General features: G+C 36.3%; 1 protein-coding gene across 4 annotated transcripts in view; it reads left to right on the forward strand.

Moving 5' to 3' along the window:
* Positions 1–17,717, forward strand: part of GRM8 (glutamate metabotropic receptor 8) — a 303,263-nt gene that overhangs the window by 228,139 nt on the left and 57,407 nt on the right. For all 4 annotated transcript variants that reach the window (XM_064422214.1, XM_064422213.1, XM_064422215.1 and 1 more), the window contains one exon: positions 9,269–9,405. In XM_064422214.1, coding sequence (XP_064278284.1) covers positions 9,269–9,405 — 137 coding nt within the window. The remainder of the gene's footprint in view (positions 1–9,268; positions 9,406–17,717) is intronic.

The raw sequence follows: 17,717 nt of genomic DNA on the forward strand, positions 1-17,717 counted from the left end.
GAAGTTCACAGAGGTATGTATGTATCTGCTTGGTGTGTTTTCATCCTGGCATGAAGTAAATGCTCAGACTGGAGTCTGAAGCAGACAGCTGTAACTCCTCTCTGCCTTCTCACATTCAGTACATGCAAGCTGATGAGAAAAGTCTGGTATAATCTAAAAGACACTCTGTCAATTGTCAGCTTGATAGGCTCCTACCTGAAACCTGACAAAAAATATGTGACTGTAGTCAGCAGTGTTGAAATAAGTGCATCTTTCTGGAACTAGTAAAACAAAACCAACAAAAACCACCCTGAACACAAAACCAAAACAACAACCTTCCCCCACCTCAAAAAAAAAAAAAAAAAAAAGGGGATTGAAGCACAACAAAATCCTAACCAAACAGTGCCACACAGTTGGAAAAATGGAAGAAGTAGAATAAATAGGATCCTCATTATCTCACAATAGTTATTGGTAAAGACAGATACAGGCAGGGTGCACCCAAGCTCTTAATGCCACGTAGTTCTCAAATATGTCTTGGTGAGTCCTTGCATACACTGAGATAAACAAATGATTTGTGGTCAGAAGACAATTATTCTGTGCTTCCTAACTAATTAGAGTTTTAGGTAAAAAAGGTTGCATAATATCTTGGACACTCCTGAATATCCTCAATGTCTTCTGATCTCTTTGAATGGCTTTATATAGCTACAGCTTCTTGAAAGAAGTCTGGGTTTTTTGGGGGTTTTTTTGTTGTTTTTTTTCCCCCAGAAGAATCATGACAACAGAAATAAATGGTATGAAAACGCTTTTAATCTGGGAATGTTCCCATATTGTGTTTCCATTGCTGGGGTCTGCAGGTGATCCCGATTTAATGGAGAAATTCATACCTACTTAAAGTGTAATCATTTTGGTAATTCTAAAAACTTACTTATGGTTGTATTTGTGGAAAAGATTCTTCACACTTTCACTCCCACTTACGTCCCAGCATATGTGTCAGCTACTTTCTTTTTTTCTTTTTTTTTGTGTGGAAAATCATAACCATGAACTCTTCTCAGAGGGACTAAAAGAAATATGCTTGCTACTACTTGTGCTGCAAAATATATTTTAAAAGAAAGAATGCCCAACCACAACATTTAAAACCAAAATGTGCACATGTACTTGATAACATTAAAATCACCATTTTCCACCAAAGACTATTTGATACTATCCAGTCTATAATACTGTGCAAACAAAACTTTATGCATCTATTCACACATTTTTATATGAGAAACCGAACCACCCTCCTATAACTTCCTCTTTCAGTACAAGCTGTTAGCTTGTACCAGATAATGTCATATCACCCTGCTACTATTTTAGTATGTTACTAGAGTAGTCTTTATCTCTCAGTTGAATTTTATACCATGTGTTGATCTTTAGGGGATTGAGTGATCTGTTCCTATTGCATACAATATCCGTTCCCTGAGCCTGTTGGCTTTTTTGACTTGCTGGATTCTTCAGCTGTAGAACTGAATCAATCTTCTCTGGCTCACAATATATGCTGGAGATTTTAAGATGAAAGCTGTCTCTATGGATTTTTTGAGAACAGAATAAAAAGAAGCTCTATTCTTTCAAATATGCTGGTAGCACTGAGCTTTTTGGCTATATGTAGGAAACAGCAAGCTTTTGTCTCACTCTCTCCCTCCTCTCTTTTCCTTAAAACCCCCTCCTGCATGTGGACAGAGCTGTCTCTTTTCCAGAGGTGAAAGGAACAAAGCTAAGGTGGCAGGAAGGTTCAAAGGGACTCGTTTTCTGTTCTTCAGTAGCTCCTTCCCCATCAGAACCTCATTCATCACATTCTTTTCCTAGGATTGATGGATACTTCTGACAAGGCCACAGTGATAATTCCTGCCTTGCTGTGGCACCTACCTTGAAGTTGCCCAGCTACATCTCCTACCCCTCCCTGCTCGCAGAGGAGGAGGGAAGGCCATTCACACAGCATTGTCCCACCACTGGGAGGAGAGGTCAAGGCATAGCCTTGTTGAGCAGAGAATGGGCTGAGTCCAGACTGGGAGACACAAAACTGCCTTCTCAATTTTCTGTCACCAATTTTAATTCTTTATCTGGCAAAATTCAAAGTTTAATCTGTGATACAGTCGTGTTGCAGGTATACATATTTTCTGATAGTAGACTCAAGGTGCTGTAAGGAGAGGAGCTAGAGTTCTGTGATTTTATATTCTGGGTGGTTATTTGTTAGAGGGTAAGAACAAAAATGTCACCATTGTAGTATATGTACTGAGAATGGCCAATAGCAGGTTCTGGGGGCGAGAGTGTAGAGAACAAGGAAAATGTAGATGAATTTTTCTCCTGTATATACTTCTTGAAGTTGTAGCTGAAGGACTGCATGAACCAGAGTTTTGGATCACTACTTTTAAAACCCACTGTTACATCAACTAATTAATGATGGGGCAAATTGCTTTTTACTACTCCTGTACTGTTGATGGCTAGAGTTCTGTCTCATCTCTAAATTTTATTCATTTAAGAGTAGGTTTTATGATGCATGTCTCTGTGTTTGATGTGGGAAGAAGCTCTAATAGATTCTGTAAGGAAAAAAGCTGTACTTGTTATTTGTTATTTTAAATATCATGGGCTTATGGTACTTGCCCTGGCTGATGTTATACAAGAGTGGAATGAACTGTTCCTTTCACAGAAATACACAATTTTAATTTTTTCACTATGCTGAGGATGAAGACATCAAATAAATTATACACTTCTGTGCAAAATCACAGTCTAAGTTCTCATCCATCAGCTTCAAAAATGTAAAGTTGTGCTGCCTGACCTGGAATTCATTTATATCAGTTTATTCCAATACCAAATTGTTTATTTTCTCTATAAGCCTTGCAAAGGGTACCACCATAATTTGTATTACATATACCCTAAATCTGTATATAATTCGTTTCTTGTAGCGCTCCTAGTTTCTCTTTCATTCTATTTTGTGCATTCATACATGAACAGCCAGAATTTGCCCTGTGGTAAGTAAGATAAATTGCCTAAATATGGGCATCAAATGCCATTTAAGATACCCCAGGGTATCCATCTGGCCTCCAGCTGCTGCCTCAGAAAGGCACAGATTCTCTGTCATATGCATATTCTGCATATCTGTGTGGATGTATCCAGTATCTTAGGATATTTAAAATGTCAGAAAAGGTCTGTATTTAATTCAGCTGGATGAAAACTTGTTTTATTGTCCTAATCTTGAACTGAAACATGTAGGGTAAGCATGAAGTCATTTCAGCTTTTGAATAGGTGTAAGAAAATAATAATTTTATATTTTAGTAACCATGTTGCTCACTGCTTTAAAATGTCTGCTGTGTGGAGATTGAGCAGATAATGGCTTCATTTGTTACAAACCTCACATAGCTTGGTACGCTGTATATTTCTCTGACAGCCTGACATTCACAAATTAACATTTGCTAGTTCTGATTAGTTGTTTATAATTTTCTGTGGTTGTTTTTCTATTAAATGTTATAACAACCTGTATTTACTCTTTCAATTTATTCCATTTCAACCTTCTATTTAATTTGTCTCATTGACTAACATTTTGCTTAATTTTTCTTTATGCATTTTTCTTCTCTGGGAACTTTTGGTACTGAAAGTTCAAATGGTTATTCTCCCTCTTTTTACTTTCCTGTGAAATATTTAATTCATGTACCTCTCTGTAGTAGTTTTTCTTTTTAAAATCGACTTAGAATGAAATGATCTTTACAAAAAATCTGAACCCTTAATTCTGGTACTTGAAACTATTTGCATGAATTAATGAAAGAAGAGTTGATCCTATAAATCTGAGGAGTCATTCCATAAAGCTGAATGCTAAGAGATGCTGCATTCTGAAATTTTGATACAGAATAGTTAATTGTATTATAGTGCACTACATAGCTGCTTGGCTTCCATTCTCCTAAGCCTACCATTGAATCCAGGCTTACTTCTTTAGACTCATAGCAGATAAAGTAGTTTATGTGGAACAGGTCAAAGGATGAAGACTCAATTTAAGTAACTTTAATTTCAAATTTTAAAAAAAGAAATTCATATAAATCCATAGACATATGATTTCAGAAATAAAAGATTTGTATCTGGTATCATGCTTTATAATGAAATCTGTTCCACTAGAGTTGGAATATTCTGTAAATGGCAGTTGTGAGACTTATCAGCACAACCACTTTTCTACACTTTTGTCAATGTACTGAAGTAACAGGGCCTCATGATAAAAAAAAAATAAAATTTTCATATAAGAAGAATCCAAGTGTGTTGATTTAATTTAAAATATTTTTAAAATAAGGCTCAGTGCTGTTCTTAATTTAAGAACTTTTATAAATTAATAATTTTTATATGCACTTGGCCAGTAGTGCACATGAACCAGTGGTTTACAAGTAAATCCACTTTTTTTCCACTTCATGAAATGTAGAGAATTTCACTGGAGGTGTTGGCCAAGTGCACGCTGTAACATCACAGGGATCTAATATTACAGTCTGCAGTGAAAGAGGAGATATTTCAGAATCATGTGAAATTTAATTTCACAAAGGTGGCACATGAAGGATTAGGTAGTTTCTGAGCAGTATCTCAAGAATATCAAGGTACATGTTTAAAGATTTCTTCAGAAGAATCAGAATTTTCAAGTCCAGTGCAAAAAGGACCTGAACTACAACAGCTGCTTATCAGAAAGTGTCCTCCTTGGTATCTGCATAAGGCATTGAAAATTCAAAAGGGTCCATCACAGCCTTAATCTGATCTGAATCAGATTTAAAAACCTCATACATGTTGCCATTTTTTCTTCCCTAAATAACTTTTCTGGCTATTTTAACCTGCATTTTGAAAGGCTCATAAACAGCTGAGATTCCAGAAACATTCTGAAATGTCTAGCTGAAGTGCTAGTTTAACACCCAGTGTTCTTTAATGCTGATTGCTGCAAAGTGGGAAGGAGGAGAGAGAATTTCTTTCAGTACCAGAGTATTACTTTATATCTAAAAATTGTAAATAAGTCCTTTGCTTAGCAAAGAGATACTTCTGAAAGAGATCTCAAAATAAGTTAGTAACTATGGCTGTATTTTAAAAAACCCCAACTCAACCCAAACCAGACTGAAAAAGATTGGTATGAAGAAGAGATTAAGAATGTAAAAGGTCACACATGCTTTCCCATAGTTAGCCAAGCTTATTATTATTATGTAGTCTGGAAATTCCACCAGGTACTTTTGTACTAGGCATCCAGAATAAATTAAAAATTTAGTTAAAATGGTGACAAATTGAATGCAATTACTTGAGTCATTCATGAGTTAAAATTACACAGGGCAACATAACCACATATAGAATAAAGCATGAAAAGGCTCAAAGACATAGTTCCCTCATTTCTTTTTAGCTATTTTATTAAATGATTGCTTTAAAAATATTTTTTAAAATTAAATCAGTGAAATTGTTTTTTAAAAAAACTAGCCTGCTTTCTCTGTTCTCTATGGTGGTCTACACTAGCATTATAGGAACATTTATCTTAAGCAAAAGGAACCATTTTCCTGTGATGGTTTCCAATGAATGTGGTTCCCAAATGAAGGTAGCCAATTTCGTTCTCTAGTATAAATACCCCACTCAAGAACTGTTTGTTGTGGTTTCCCAAAGTACTTTTTATCTAAGCTGGAATTTATGTAGGCTCACTACCTCAGGTCTTTGTTGTATCCTGTGTTACTTTCTCTCCACAGTATGTTAAATTTAAGTTTTGCGGGTAGATCTCAATGTTCAATAAGAAGAGCATTTAAATTCTGTTTTAAGATTGAACTACGATGCAATTCCCTGCAATGGTAATGATAGAATATATGTGGCAGTACCAGATACCAAGAGTGCTCAGTTCTGCATATCTGGCTGTCAGAGACACTTGTATCCTTTCATGGCATTTGTTCGAGTACCGTATGCTGAATCCAAGTTTGCCTCCTCACATGAGATTTGTTGTTATGGTCAGCTACAGTGTTTCTCCATATGGTTTATTATCTGCTCTCTCAACAGTGTTATTCAGTTTTTCCACAGAAGTATGCACTTTAATTTGATGGACTATCTGACAAAGTATATTTTCTTAGAAAACCTTTTCAATTTGAGAACTATCCATTCTCAGATGCACTCTTCATTCAGGTCATTCACCAGGGTATATTTTTCTTCAGATGAGATGAACATTTCTAATGAATATTAATTAACCCTTGGTAGTTTGTTTATAGCCTTGAAGCATCTAGTTTGTCTTACATTTTCATTCTGTCCTTACACTTTCAAGACTTCTGCAGTCATTATTTTGGGAACCACTGGTCAAATCCACAGGTTTTCTTCAAATGCCTTTAACTTTGCTTTCCTGGTTATGCAGCTAATAGTTTATTAACACAATCCAGTCATGCATACTCCTAATTGTAGTTCATTAAAGGTTGCATTCCACAATTGAATATGAATATAATAAAACATGGATTAAAGCAATAGTTTACTTGTTAACAAAATATACAACTTATGTCAGCATTGCTAAAACACAATCAAATATACTTTAGAGCAGGCACTGTGACTGTTCCTGTACTTTCTAAAATTCGCTTTTAACAAAAGGATAGTGTTTTTTTCTCAGTGTTAGGGAGTGTAAATCTTCTGTGATGTATTCCAGCTTTTAGCAAGCCTGATTTTATTAACTTGGCAAAGGTTGTTTGACTTTTGCCACATGGGAAAAATCTTGCTGGACTCAGTTGGAGAGGCTGCTGAATTTAGCAAGTTGCAATGTCCCTTGTTGATTGTGGTGCTCAGCATGAGATGCTGTTGTGCTCTAGCTGAGAACAGCACTACACCAGAAAAGAAAGATAGTTCTGGTTTGGACTAGTCAGTCACGTTGTGCGTGTGTTGTGGATTAACCCCTGCAGCTGAGCATCACATAGACTCACTGCTTCCCCCACCAGCTGGACTGGGGAGAGAACTGGAAGGGTAAAATTGAGAAAACAGATGGGTTGAGTTTAATAAGTGAAGCAAAAGCTGCACACATAAGCAAAGCAAAAGGACTTCATTCACCACATGCTATGGGCATGCAGGTGTTCAGACATCCCCAGGAAAGCATCACACATAGAGTGAGTGACTTAATGGCATGTCCCCAAATGTCCCCTTCTTCCTTCTTCTTCTCCAGGTTTATAAGCTGAACATCATGTTTTATGGTAGAGAATATCCCTTGAGTCTTTTGGGGTCAGCTGTCCTGATTGGTCCCCTCCCAACTCCTTCTGCATCCCCAGCCTCCCCAGTGGTGGGGTGGGATGAAAAGCAAAAAACGCCTTGACTCTGTGTAAATGCTTCTCAGAAACAGCTAAAACATCCCTGTGTTGTCAGCAGTTTTTAGCACAAATCCAAATCAGAGCCCAAATCAGCCTACTGTGAAAAAAATTAACTTTATCCCAACCAAAACCACCAGAAGATATTTCTAAAGCCACCCATATATTATAAGCTCACACTCTTATTGCTGAGCATAATAATGTTTTAAGTTCCCATTGGTCTTAAGGTATACCAAGAACATTTCTTATCTGTTCATAAAAATGACTGTTTTTCCGTGAGGTCTTCAAATGCTGCTGAGTGGAAAGATGAATTCTAGTGTTACTATACAGTAATGTTTTGAAGGTTACCTCCATAACTATATACCAACAACAGCTGAGTATGTTATTGTTGGGTGGAAGAAATTTATTGCATCAACCTGCTGTGTGAGCAGTGAAGAATAATTTCATTGCTTGAAGGATTGTAGACTGGGATTTTTCTTGCCCTTCATTCTGTCAAAAGAATTGGGAGCAAAGCATGAAGAGCTTTCCAAAATTTTCTGCAGAGTCTCTTCTATCTTCATGGGGTCTTAAGTCTTTACCACACATAATTTTTGAAACTCTTCTTCCATGGTTGCTCACGTCCAATTTTTGCAGCCAGAATTTTTCTGGCAGAACTGTGAAATTGGCACAGTATTTAATGTGCCACTTGTCACTCTCAAAACACTGTTTATTTCACTGGATATCAATTTTATATGAAAGCTGTTATACAAAACAAAATGCTTTAGAGAACAAAATACTTTATGGGAGAGAGACAGACAGACATACAAGAATAATTTATGTTGAAATCTTGGAGTGTGTAGACTGCTCCTACTTCTACTAGCTTACTTCTGCTTCATAGGTACCCATAATTTTAAGCTTTTTTTTCATTTTCTGGAAACCACTCATACTGGACTTAGTGCCTCTAGGTGATACACTAACATGTGTAATAGTGTAGGAATTTACTAGGAACTGGCTATTCTTTTCTTGGATGTTTACATGGAGAAACATGAAAACATTGTGGGGGCATTTTTTTGTGGTTTGGGTTTTCCCCCCAGTAAAGATAAATTTCATCTCCAGTCACTGCAAGAGAATACTAGCATATTTGAATTTTTCTTCAATGGACTTCAACTATAAATATGATTCATCTATATATAAAAATTTGGGGAAGGGGTGTAGCTTTTGAAAAGTCTCTGCAGGAGTGCAGATCCTTGATGTCACCTTGAGGGAATCCATCAAAATGTGTTCTAATATGGCTGGTCTGGTTGCCAAGGTAGATGCGTAGTTTTCAATCTTTGAACATTTTGTTGATCGAATAAGAACAGTGTCGATTTATAACTTTTGACAGCTTCGGCAATGGCCTTTTCTGTCAGGCAGTGTCATGTGTAGAGGAGAGAGCAACAAGCACAGCTGATGTACTTAATTTATTTTGATAAAATACTTTTTCATAGGTGGTCAGTGTTAGAAACAGCATACTTACCATGACACAATTTAAAGATTTGCATCTCAAATTACTTTATGAGTATTGGCTCCTAAGTTGAGGATATTAACAATATTTTTGTACTTAACTGGGATATTTTTAATGTAGTTCATTGCAAGATTGCTGTGTTTTGCCTACTGCCAAGTATACACATCCTAAAGTGAAATTATGTCTTTCTTCATGTCAAAATAAATTTCTTCATTTCTGTTTTTTCCTAGAATTTCCTAATGTTCTATAATACACACACAAAACACCCTCAACCAAACAACCACAGAAAAGGACAGCAAAGGATTAGATTTTAAAAGTATTTTCATAGAATCATGGGGTAGATTTTGTGATGATGATAATAACATACATTTTGTTTTGGGGAGGTTTTTGAATTTATTATCATATTATATTTGCATTATGAAGAACCTGTTCAATTTCTAATTAGTATTTTTTCTTTAATGTATATTTTTTAGATTCCTTTAAAGGTATTTATTGCTCTTAATATTTTTTTCAGGGAGTGCTGGAACACCTGTTGTTTTCAATGAAAATGGAGATGCTCCTGGACGCTACGATATTTTTCAGTATCAAATCACCAACAAGAGTACAGAATACAAAGTAATTGGTCAGTGGAGTAATCAACTTCATCTAAATGTAAGTACACTATGTCCCTTAGTATTGTCCTGCTGAAACTGGCTGCTCATGGCTTGGATGGGTACACTGTTCACTAGGTAAAAAACTGGCTGGAGGGCCAAGCCATCCAGAGATAATAGTGAATGGAGTTATGCCCAGTTAGCAGCTGGTCACAAGTGGTGTTCTTCTGGTGTCAGTACTGGGTCCTGTTTAATGTCTTTATCAATGATCTGGACAAGGTGATCATGTGCACCCTCAGTAAGTTTGCAGATGAGACCCAAGGTGAGCAGGAACATTGATCTGCTGGAGAGTAGGACAGCTCTGCAGAGCACTCAGGACAGGCTGGATCAATTGCCATGGCCAGTTGCATGAGGTTCATCGAGATGAAGTGATGAGTCCTACACTTGGGTCACAACAACCCCAACACTCTTGGGGCAAAGTGGCTGGAAAACTGCCCGGTGGAAAAGCTCCTGGGAGTGTTGGTTGACACAGCTGATTAGGAGCCAGAGTGTGCCCAGATGGCCAAGAAGGCCAATGGTATTTTGGCTGTATCAGAAATGTTGAGGCCAGCAGGACCAGGGCAGTGACTGTCCCTCTGTACTTGGCGCTGGAGAGGCTGCAGCTGATAGAATCATAGAATCATTAAGGTTGGCTTAAACCTGTAAGGTCATTGAGTCCAACTGTCAATCTAACATTGCTAGGACCACTGCTAAACCATGTCCCGAAGGCCACATCTACAAGTGTTTTAAATACCTTCAGGGATGGTGATCTTCCCTGGGCAGCCTATTCCATTGCTTGACCACCCTTACAGTAGAAGATTTTTTTCCTATTGTGAAATCTAAACCTGAACAACTTGAAACCATTTCTATGACTTGATACCTATGAGAAAAGACTGACCCCCACCTGTCTACAATTTTCTTTCAAGTAGTTGTAGAGGACAGTAAGGTTCCCCTTGAGTGCTACATGACACTGAGTGGTTGGGGCATGTCCAGAAAAGGGCAATGAAGCTAGTGAAAGGTCTGGAGCACAGGTCTTGTGAGAATTGGGTGAGGGAGCTGGGCTTGGTATTCTGCTAGGTAGAAAAGGAGCCTCAGGGGAGAACTTACTGCTCCCCTACAACTACCTGAAAGAAAAAAGTGATAGGACAATGGAAACTACTAGAAGTTGCACCAGGGGAGGTTTAGATCTGACATTAGAAAAAAATTCCATCACTGAAAGGGTGATCAAGCATTGGGACAGGTTGCCCAGGAAAGTGGTTGCCATTGCTGGGGATACTTGAAATATAGGTAGATGTGGCCTTTAGGGACATGGTTTAGTGGTGGATTTGGCCATGTTGGGCCAATGGTTAGACTTGATGATCTTACATGTGTTTTCAACCTAAGTGATCCTATGGTTCTACCAATCAGATTATGATACTGACATTGAGTATGACACTCATGATACTCATTTGAGTATTAAATTATTTTAAACACTTAAAAAATATTATTCATTCTCTGTCAGTTGGCAGAACAAAGCACTTCCCCCCTGTTCTTGAGAAGAGAGTAAAAGATTGCACAATAGCCTGAATCAAATTCTTTATATTTTCAAGTCAGATGAGTTGTGTAGTTATCAGCTCGTTCAGATGATATTTTCGAATCATTTTATATCTGTTATTCCTCAGAGAGATTAATAGGTTAGGCAAGAAAACAATAACTCTTTCTTTAAAAAAGGTATCAGACAAAATGATGGGGACAGGTAAATTGCCCAGGTATTTCAAATAATATAAGAGGATGGAGATGTATTTCATAAAAGACAAGTTTGAATTCTAACCATTTTTGATTTAGTTAAAACATTGGGATGATGAACTACAGCAATAAAAATATTCCTTGAATATAAAGGGAGACTTTGGTGGTTTTCTACATGAATAACAAAGATTTGTGTTGCCCCTTATTACTTCATAGCAGAAGGAATAAAAAAGCACAATTTACCCATCTTTAGATGTGTTTTTAATTGCTGTCTTAATCTCTTTTGCAAGTTTTGGGATTGTTAAATTCCATCTGTTCATGGAATTATATTTGGGTTTAAAATTGCCATCCCAACAAAATTCAGAGTATATATTACATAGATTTGTATGACAAATAGGTATCAAGGTTTAATTTGAGAAATTTTTGTGTCCAAGGTACTTTCTGGAAGAAGATGTCTTCATGCAAAGAGAAAAGAAGAAAAATGAAGTTAATATCTTTCCTTATTAGATATGCAATATACTTGTGTTAGCCATTTGGGTACCCCTGCAAATACCAATGTTGTTTTGCTAAAGGCTGATGAGAAGGGCAGCAGTGTGAATTGATGACTAGATACACCAAAGGGAGTTTATGCAGTGAATTCAATCAAACCACAAAAAGAAGGTATCAAATGTCTCTGGTTTTCCATGTGAGAGGTTCCTGATGAAGAGTAACAAAGACAATGTAGGAAATATTTACAAATTATTCTCCTGTTCAGACTATTTTGCAATAATTATCTGAGTGCTATCCACAATGACACATATGATAGCTCCCCATTTTCATCCACAGCTGTTAAACCACTTTAGCATATCTACAATTTAATATCTGTAACTACTTGTCAGGGACTCATTTATTTAGGTATTCTACCCAAATAGAGAAAAATTGTTCCAACAGATGCTGTGTGTTGTAGATTGTGTGGCAGTGTTATTTCCCTTCACTAACCTGATATCTGTCTGTTGAAAGGCATGAAAGGAAAAAAAAAAAAGGTTAAACAAGTTTAATATTAAACATTAATTTCTGGAAAACATTACAGTTAAATCCTTATCATAACTATTGTGGAATAGATTCCATATTTTGATAATTGTTACCTTTTTCTGAAAAGTTAGTGTTTATTAAATTAACTCAAAAACTGATACACACATTTTGCACAAATGCTTGTACTAACATAACAGTTATATAGTAATATCAAAAAACATGCATAAAAATTTACTTTAATTTTAGTTTCATTATGATTTGCCTTTTTCTATCTCCCCCTAGACTTCTAAATTTTTCATTAAGCTTGTAGTTTTTCAGTTCCATTATTTCTGCCTCATGTATATGTACTCAGGGGAGCTCTGAAATATGATTGGATTGATGGGTACTCATACTACTGAAGCCACATTGTGCTAACCACATTGACCACAAATCTAACAGGAAAGGATTTACCTAAGGATGACCTCATTAACTCTCAGTAGTTAAGGATATGTTAGAATGTTGTTTGGCTGTCTTTTTTCACCACCATGAGCTCATGTGATGGATGCAGCTGTTTTTTCCAACTCTCAGGCAGGCTCTATCTAGTATGTGGAGTTGTGAAGATAGGAGTGGGCTGGCACAGTGCCCGGCAGTGCAGGTTTCTGCTCCCAGCCTTGTGTTAGGGTCCTCTCTTGCCCCACCACCCCCTGCCCTGCTGCAGAGCTCCTGCTCACACGGGCCAGGATGCAGCAGGCACACAGGGCTTGCTCCTCCTGCACACTCACTAGAGTCTTAGCAGGTGTTGATGGCAGTCATGACAGATGATGATCTGCTGTGGTAAAGCTGCTGCCTCCTCTCACTAGACAAAATATATTAAAACCAAGTAATCTTTTTGAACGATTGTCAATACTCCAGATCATCATATTGCAAATTAGGAAGTGCTTTTGATTGCCAATGAATCATGGGGAACACAGTGGATGTTTTCATTAGTTTCTGTGAAAACATCTATATTTATTGAAATTGAGCAGTATTAAGATGGCAGAACAATTTTTACCCTGCTGCTCTTTCAAGGAGATGCTTTTAAAATATACTACTTCCCCCCACCCGTATCCTTTCTCCTCTAGTTTGCTTTTAATGAAGACACATGTAACTACGATTTTTAGGGAATATTTGTAAGCCAGATCTACTCTGTAGATACCTCTACCCTGTTTTTTACAGATATTTCTTCCTCAAATTGTGTGGTAACATGTTGTAGCTATGATGTGTTTATGAATATGTTCACCTATGCAGCTGGTATTGTGCTTCAGAAAACATAGTTTTTGTTCATGTGTTCATTTTCACAGTCAGAAAAATAAATCTTGAAAGTATCAGGTTTTTAGTACAGTTCAACCCTTGGAAAAATTAATGTAAGACAGACTAGAACATAACTTCCATCTAAATAACTTAATCAAAATGTTTCCCTTTTCTATTTCTGATTTTCTCATTTCCCCTACCTTTAAATTTTCCTTTTACTTAAGATTCTCTTTGCTAATTTATATCATATTTTGGATGCAGATTTGTTGTCTGGGCTCTGGCTTCTCACCTGGTAGCCATCTCCAGTCTGTCTTTGGCCACCACCCTCAGGATTCAGGGTTGCTCTGCTGATGTTTCTGGCTCCTCAAAGTTTCACTGACTCTGCAGGGTCCTTGTCAAGCTTCAGACTTATTCCTTTCTCGTTGCAGTGCTGGTTTTCCCTTTGGGCAGAAAGTGCTGACTGGCTGGATAAAGACTCTGTATCATGCTCCCTAAGGGGCTCTTTCTCAGCAGGCTTCACCAGCTGCAGAGACCCTTCTAGCTCTGGTTCCTTCATGGAGACTTCAGTAGCATTAATGCTCTCCTTTAGGCTAACTGACCTTTTAAATTTCCTCTGAAGCAACTATAGCTTCCAGACACAGGCACTTCATGACTACTGATCAGTCCTACTCTTGTAATTCTTACAAAACAAATGCATGACAATGCTGATACAGTAGATAAATTAAATTAAGAAACAATAACAAACTTCCAAATTAAAATTTTTGCATGATTATTGAGTTTGAATAAGGTATCTCAGTCTTTGACAGACACAAGAAAACTGAGAAATGAAATATTTAGAAATGTCCAACAATCTCAAAGAACCTGCTTGTCTGATGATTCTGACCATGTAAATTTGCACCTCCTTTAGTAAAGTCCTTTTACTCTCCAAGGCTTCCTGACTTTAAGTGATCTTAATATACTGGAAACAACCAGACCTTTTAAACTTTTGGTATGATTTTAAAGGAAGAAATAATTGCCTTAGAACGTCTGCTCATTAACGATATATTAACTGTCATGGTTTTCTGTTGTTTACTTTCATAATTTTCTTTTTTTATCAGTAGAAAAAGATAATTTTCAGAGAAGTCTGATAGTTAAAATGCTTTCTTCAAAAAAAAATAAAAATCTGCTTTTTATGATGAATAAAAATCCAGGCAAAGGTAGCTGTTTCTGGAAAAGTTATGTTTTATTCATATTGCAACAGTATTTTGCATACCAGGTCACACGTAAAAGTTCTCTACAAATGTGTGGGTTTAGCAAATTTGGGCTTTCAACCATGTAATATCTATACAAGTAAAGTTCTTAGAAACAAGCTTGCTTTTCCTTGCATTTATCATTTGAATCGAGTTCTTTTTATGATTAATAAATTCACCCTTAGAATTCACCCTTCGAAACTCTGTTCTGTATGGCATCTGTTATTATAAGGGCTACACTGAGATGTCGACTGGTGGCTTTTGTCAGTGGCAGTAGCTGGAACTAGTCCCAGTCCTAAAGTTTTATCAATGACTTCCTGAGTTACTTTCCGTAGAAATCCATTCAGCTTGTTCTGGTTAATTTCTCTTTTTCTCTGAACATTTAATTTTGCATGCTCTAAATGCATTTTAAAATGCTCTGGTTTTAAAGCTAAAACCAGTTAGAAAAAGAAAAGTTGAAATTTAAAGAATTTTAAAATGTAATATTTGACTAAAAAAAACCCAACACGTGTTTTAAAATACAATTTGAAATAATCTCAGATTGCATTTCAAGCTTATACATTGTTTCAATCTACCAAAATCTGTGTTTAAAGACCCCATTATGAAAGAAATATGTTGATCTAAATCCATATTCTTACAAGTTAGTGATTTTGATCTTCTGATGAGTCTTCAGGCAGACACAATTATGGGTGATTTCAAAATCACACATTTAGCTGATGCAGTTAAAATGCTCAAGTGGATATCAATTTACATGATACTATTCCTTAAGAAAAATCCAAAGCATGTAAAAACCCTGTGTGTTTCCTTGGAGCTGTTCAAGGCTGGGTTGGATGGGGTTCTAAGCAACCTGGTCTAGTGAAAGGTGACCCTGCTCACAGCAGAGGTGTTGGAAATAGATGATCTTTTAGGTTCCTTTGAACCCCGGCCTTTCTATGATTCTGTGTTTCAAGTGAATACAGTGAATTCTAAATACAGAATTCACTTGTATTTGTTTTTGTTTGGTTTGGGATTTTTGTGTGTTTTGTGTGTTTTGTATTGGTTTTTTTCACCAGAGCACAAAAGTTCCGTTAAAATAAAAAAGAGATTTTACAATAACAGATTTCTACCATTCTCTTAGAAATAATAAGATGCATAAGCTTTCACATTTATGGAGTGCATGCACTGAGGATATAAATGACTCAGGGGCATCCATTTTTCCATAATGATCTTGATTTATGACGAAAACTATAAATTAAAATTACACTGATGTGGTGGAATATCAGAGAGACAGCCATACCCACCATCAGCCTTAAGCACAATGATTGGTGAACTAGTAAAAATTGGGAACCTCACACTGACAGTGAGCTTTCCTTCAGGCAGCCAGATCATAAAGAGATTTGAATCAGTATTTGATTTCTCTTTTCTAGGCCTCATGTCTTGTATCTAATACTGAAGGAATCTATCAACACTGAAATTAGTCAATTATTTTTGGAAGTTACAGATTCAAAATTCATTAGTTCCCTTTCTTGTGACATGGTAAAAGAAAATGACTCAAAAAACTTCTGATGTTTTCCATAACTGCATTAAATAAGTTTCAAGCTTTGCTGTAGGCCACTGTATTTCATTAAAGAAGTCAGAAAGCCTCTTCTTCTCCTGTGGTAGCTATTATATAACTGATAGATGTTTTTAAAATGCTGAACCTAAGCCCTGTGTTTAACAAAAGAACACAGTACAGTGAAATACACAACAAAAGCACTTAGTGCTGTATATGATTATATCTATAAACAAAATATGACAGTCATATGGCCTGCAGGGTGTTCTTCTGCCTGCCTGTAATAAGACAGTAAGAGTTCAAACTTTCACTCCAACAAACCCATGTTATTTGACTGAAAATTGTTGATGTCAGCTTAAAAATAAAACTAAATGAGACAAGCAAAAATGTTTTAGGTTCTATTCTTCTCAAAATTGTACCGCTACCTTTCTTCAGTCTACATAAGGCTGAAAATAGAAGAGACTGTTATGGTTTTAGTTAGGTTTCACAAAACTAGTGTTGATCTTAGCACTGGTCAAGAAGTATGACTCAGGAATTTTTTCTTGCCTACTGTTAATGTCTTAGGTCAATATGAAAATTGTATCTGCTAAGGACCAATTCTAGATTAAAAAGATAAGTCAACAATAGGCTACAGTAAATGAGAAGTGGATACAAAACAAAAATTACAAGAAACATGGAAAAAATTGGGATTTTTTGGTATTGAAAGGTTACAGGTTTTATTGATATAAAAAGCTTTGTGATGGAGAGGAAATAGGCTGAATACAGATGTTAAAAGAGCATTAAATGATTTTAAGAAGTGTCCATATTAGACAGAAACTATTTCAGACATGACTGAAAATCAAAACAGAACCAATGACCGTAGAAGAACTAGAGAATGACAACTTGTCTTCCTTTTGAAGTTTTTTTACTTTGGCCCTAATAGTCTTTTTTCCCCCTCAATGAAATAGACTTCTTGACTGATTCTCTACAGAAAAACAAACAAATAAACAAAAAAGAAAATGGATAAAATATGATAGCTGCTGGGAAAATGTCGTGAAATTTGATAGCCATTTTTTCTTCATTAGAATGATAGGAAATTGCCAGTGAAACACTCTCTGCTTGAGAGTTAGGATGTATAGTGACTTTTTTCTCACCTTGTCAGGGTGAGTGAAAGTCAGGTTCCTCAAATGAAGCATGAAGTTACAGTTGTATGTTTGGCTGTGAATTTGTCACAGGATTCTTGAGTGGGTGGTAGATATTTTATAGCTTTTTGTCTTCATCCTTTGTAAAAGTGGTATGATTAGAGTGAATTGTTCTTTGAATAGCCATAACCAACAGGACTAAGCATTACGGTTTTTCAACAAACTGGAAAGGAATGACAAGCATAACATTTATGTTTTAAAATATTCTTTTCTCTTTCACAGTAAAAAAAAAGTGAGCAGTGAAAGAACAATAAAAATTCAGGAGCTTTTAAATTAATTCCCAGAGAGTTTTGCATTCATATATAGGACTTCAGAGCAGGACTTAGCTACTCCCCTGGTACAAGCTAATATGAGTTTTAGCATTGACACCACCCCAAAATTTATATGT

This window comes from Passer domesticus, chromosome 5 (assembly GCF_036417665.1).
Source record: "Passer domesticus isolate bPasDom1 chromosome 5, bPasDom1.hap1, whole genome shotgun sequence".
Classification (NCBI taxonomy): Eukaryota; Metazoa; Chordata; class Aves; order Passeriformes; family Passeridae; genus Passer; species Passer domesticus.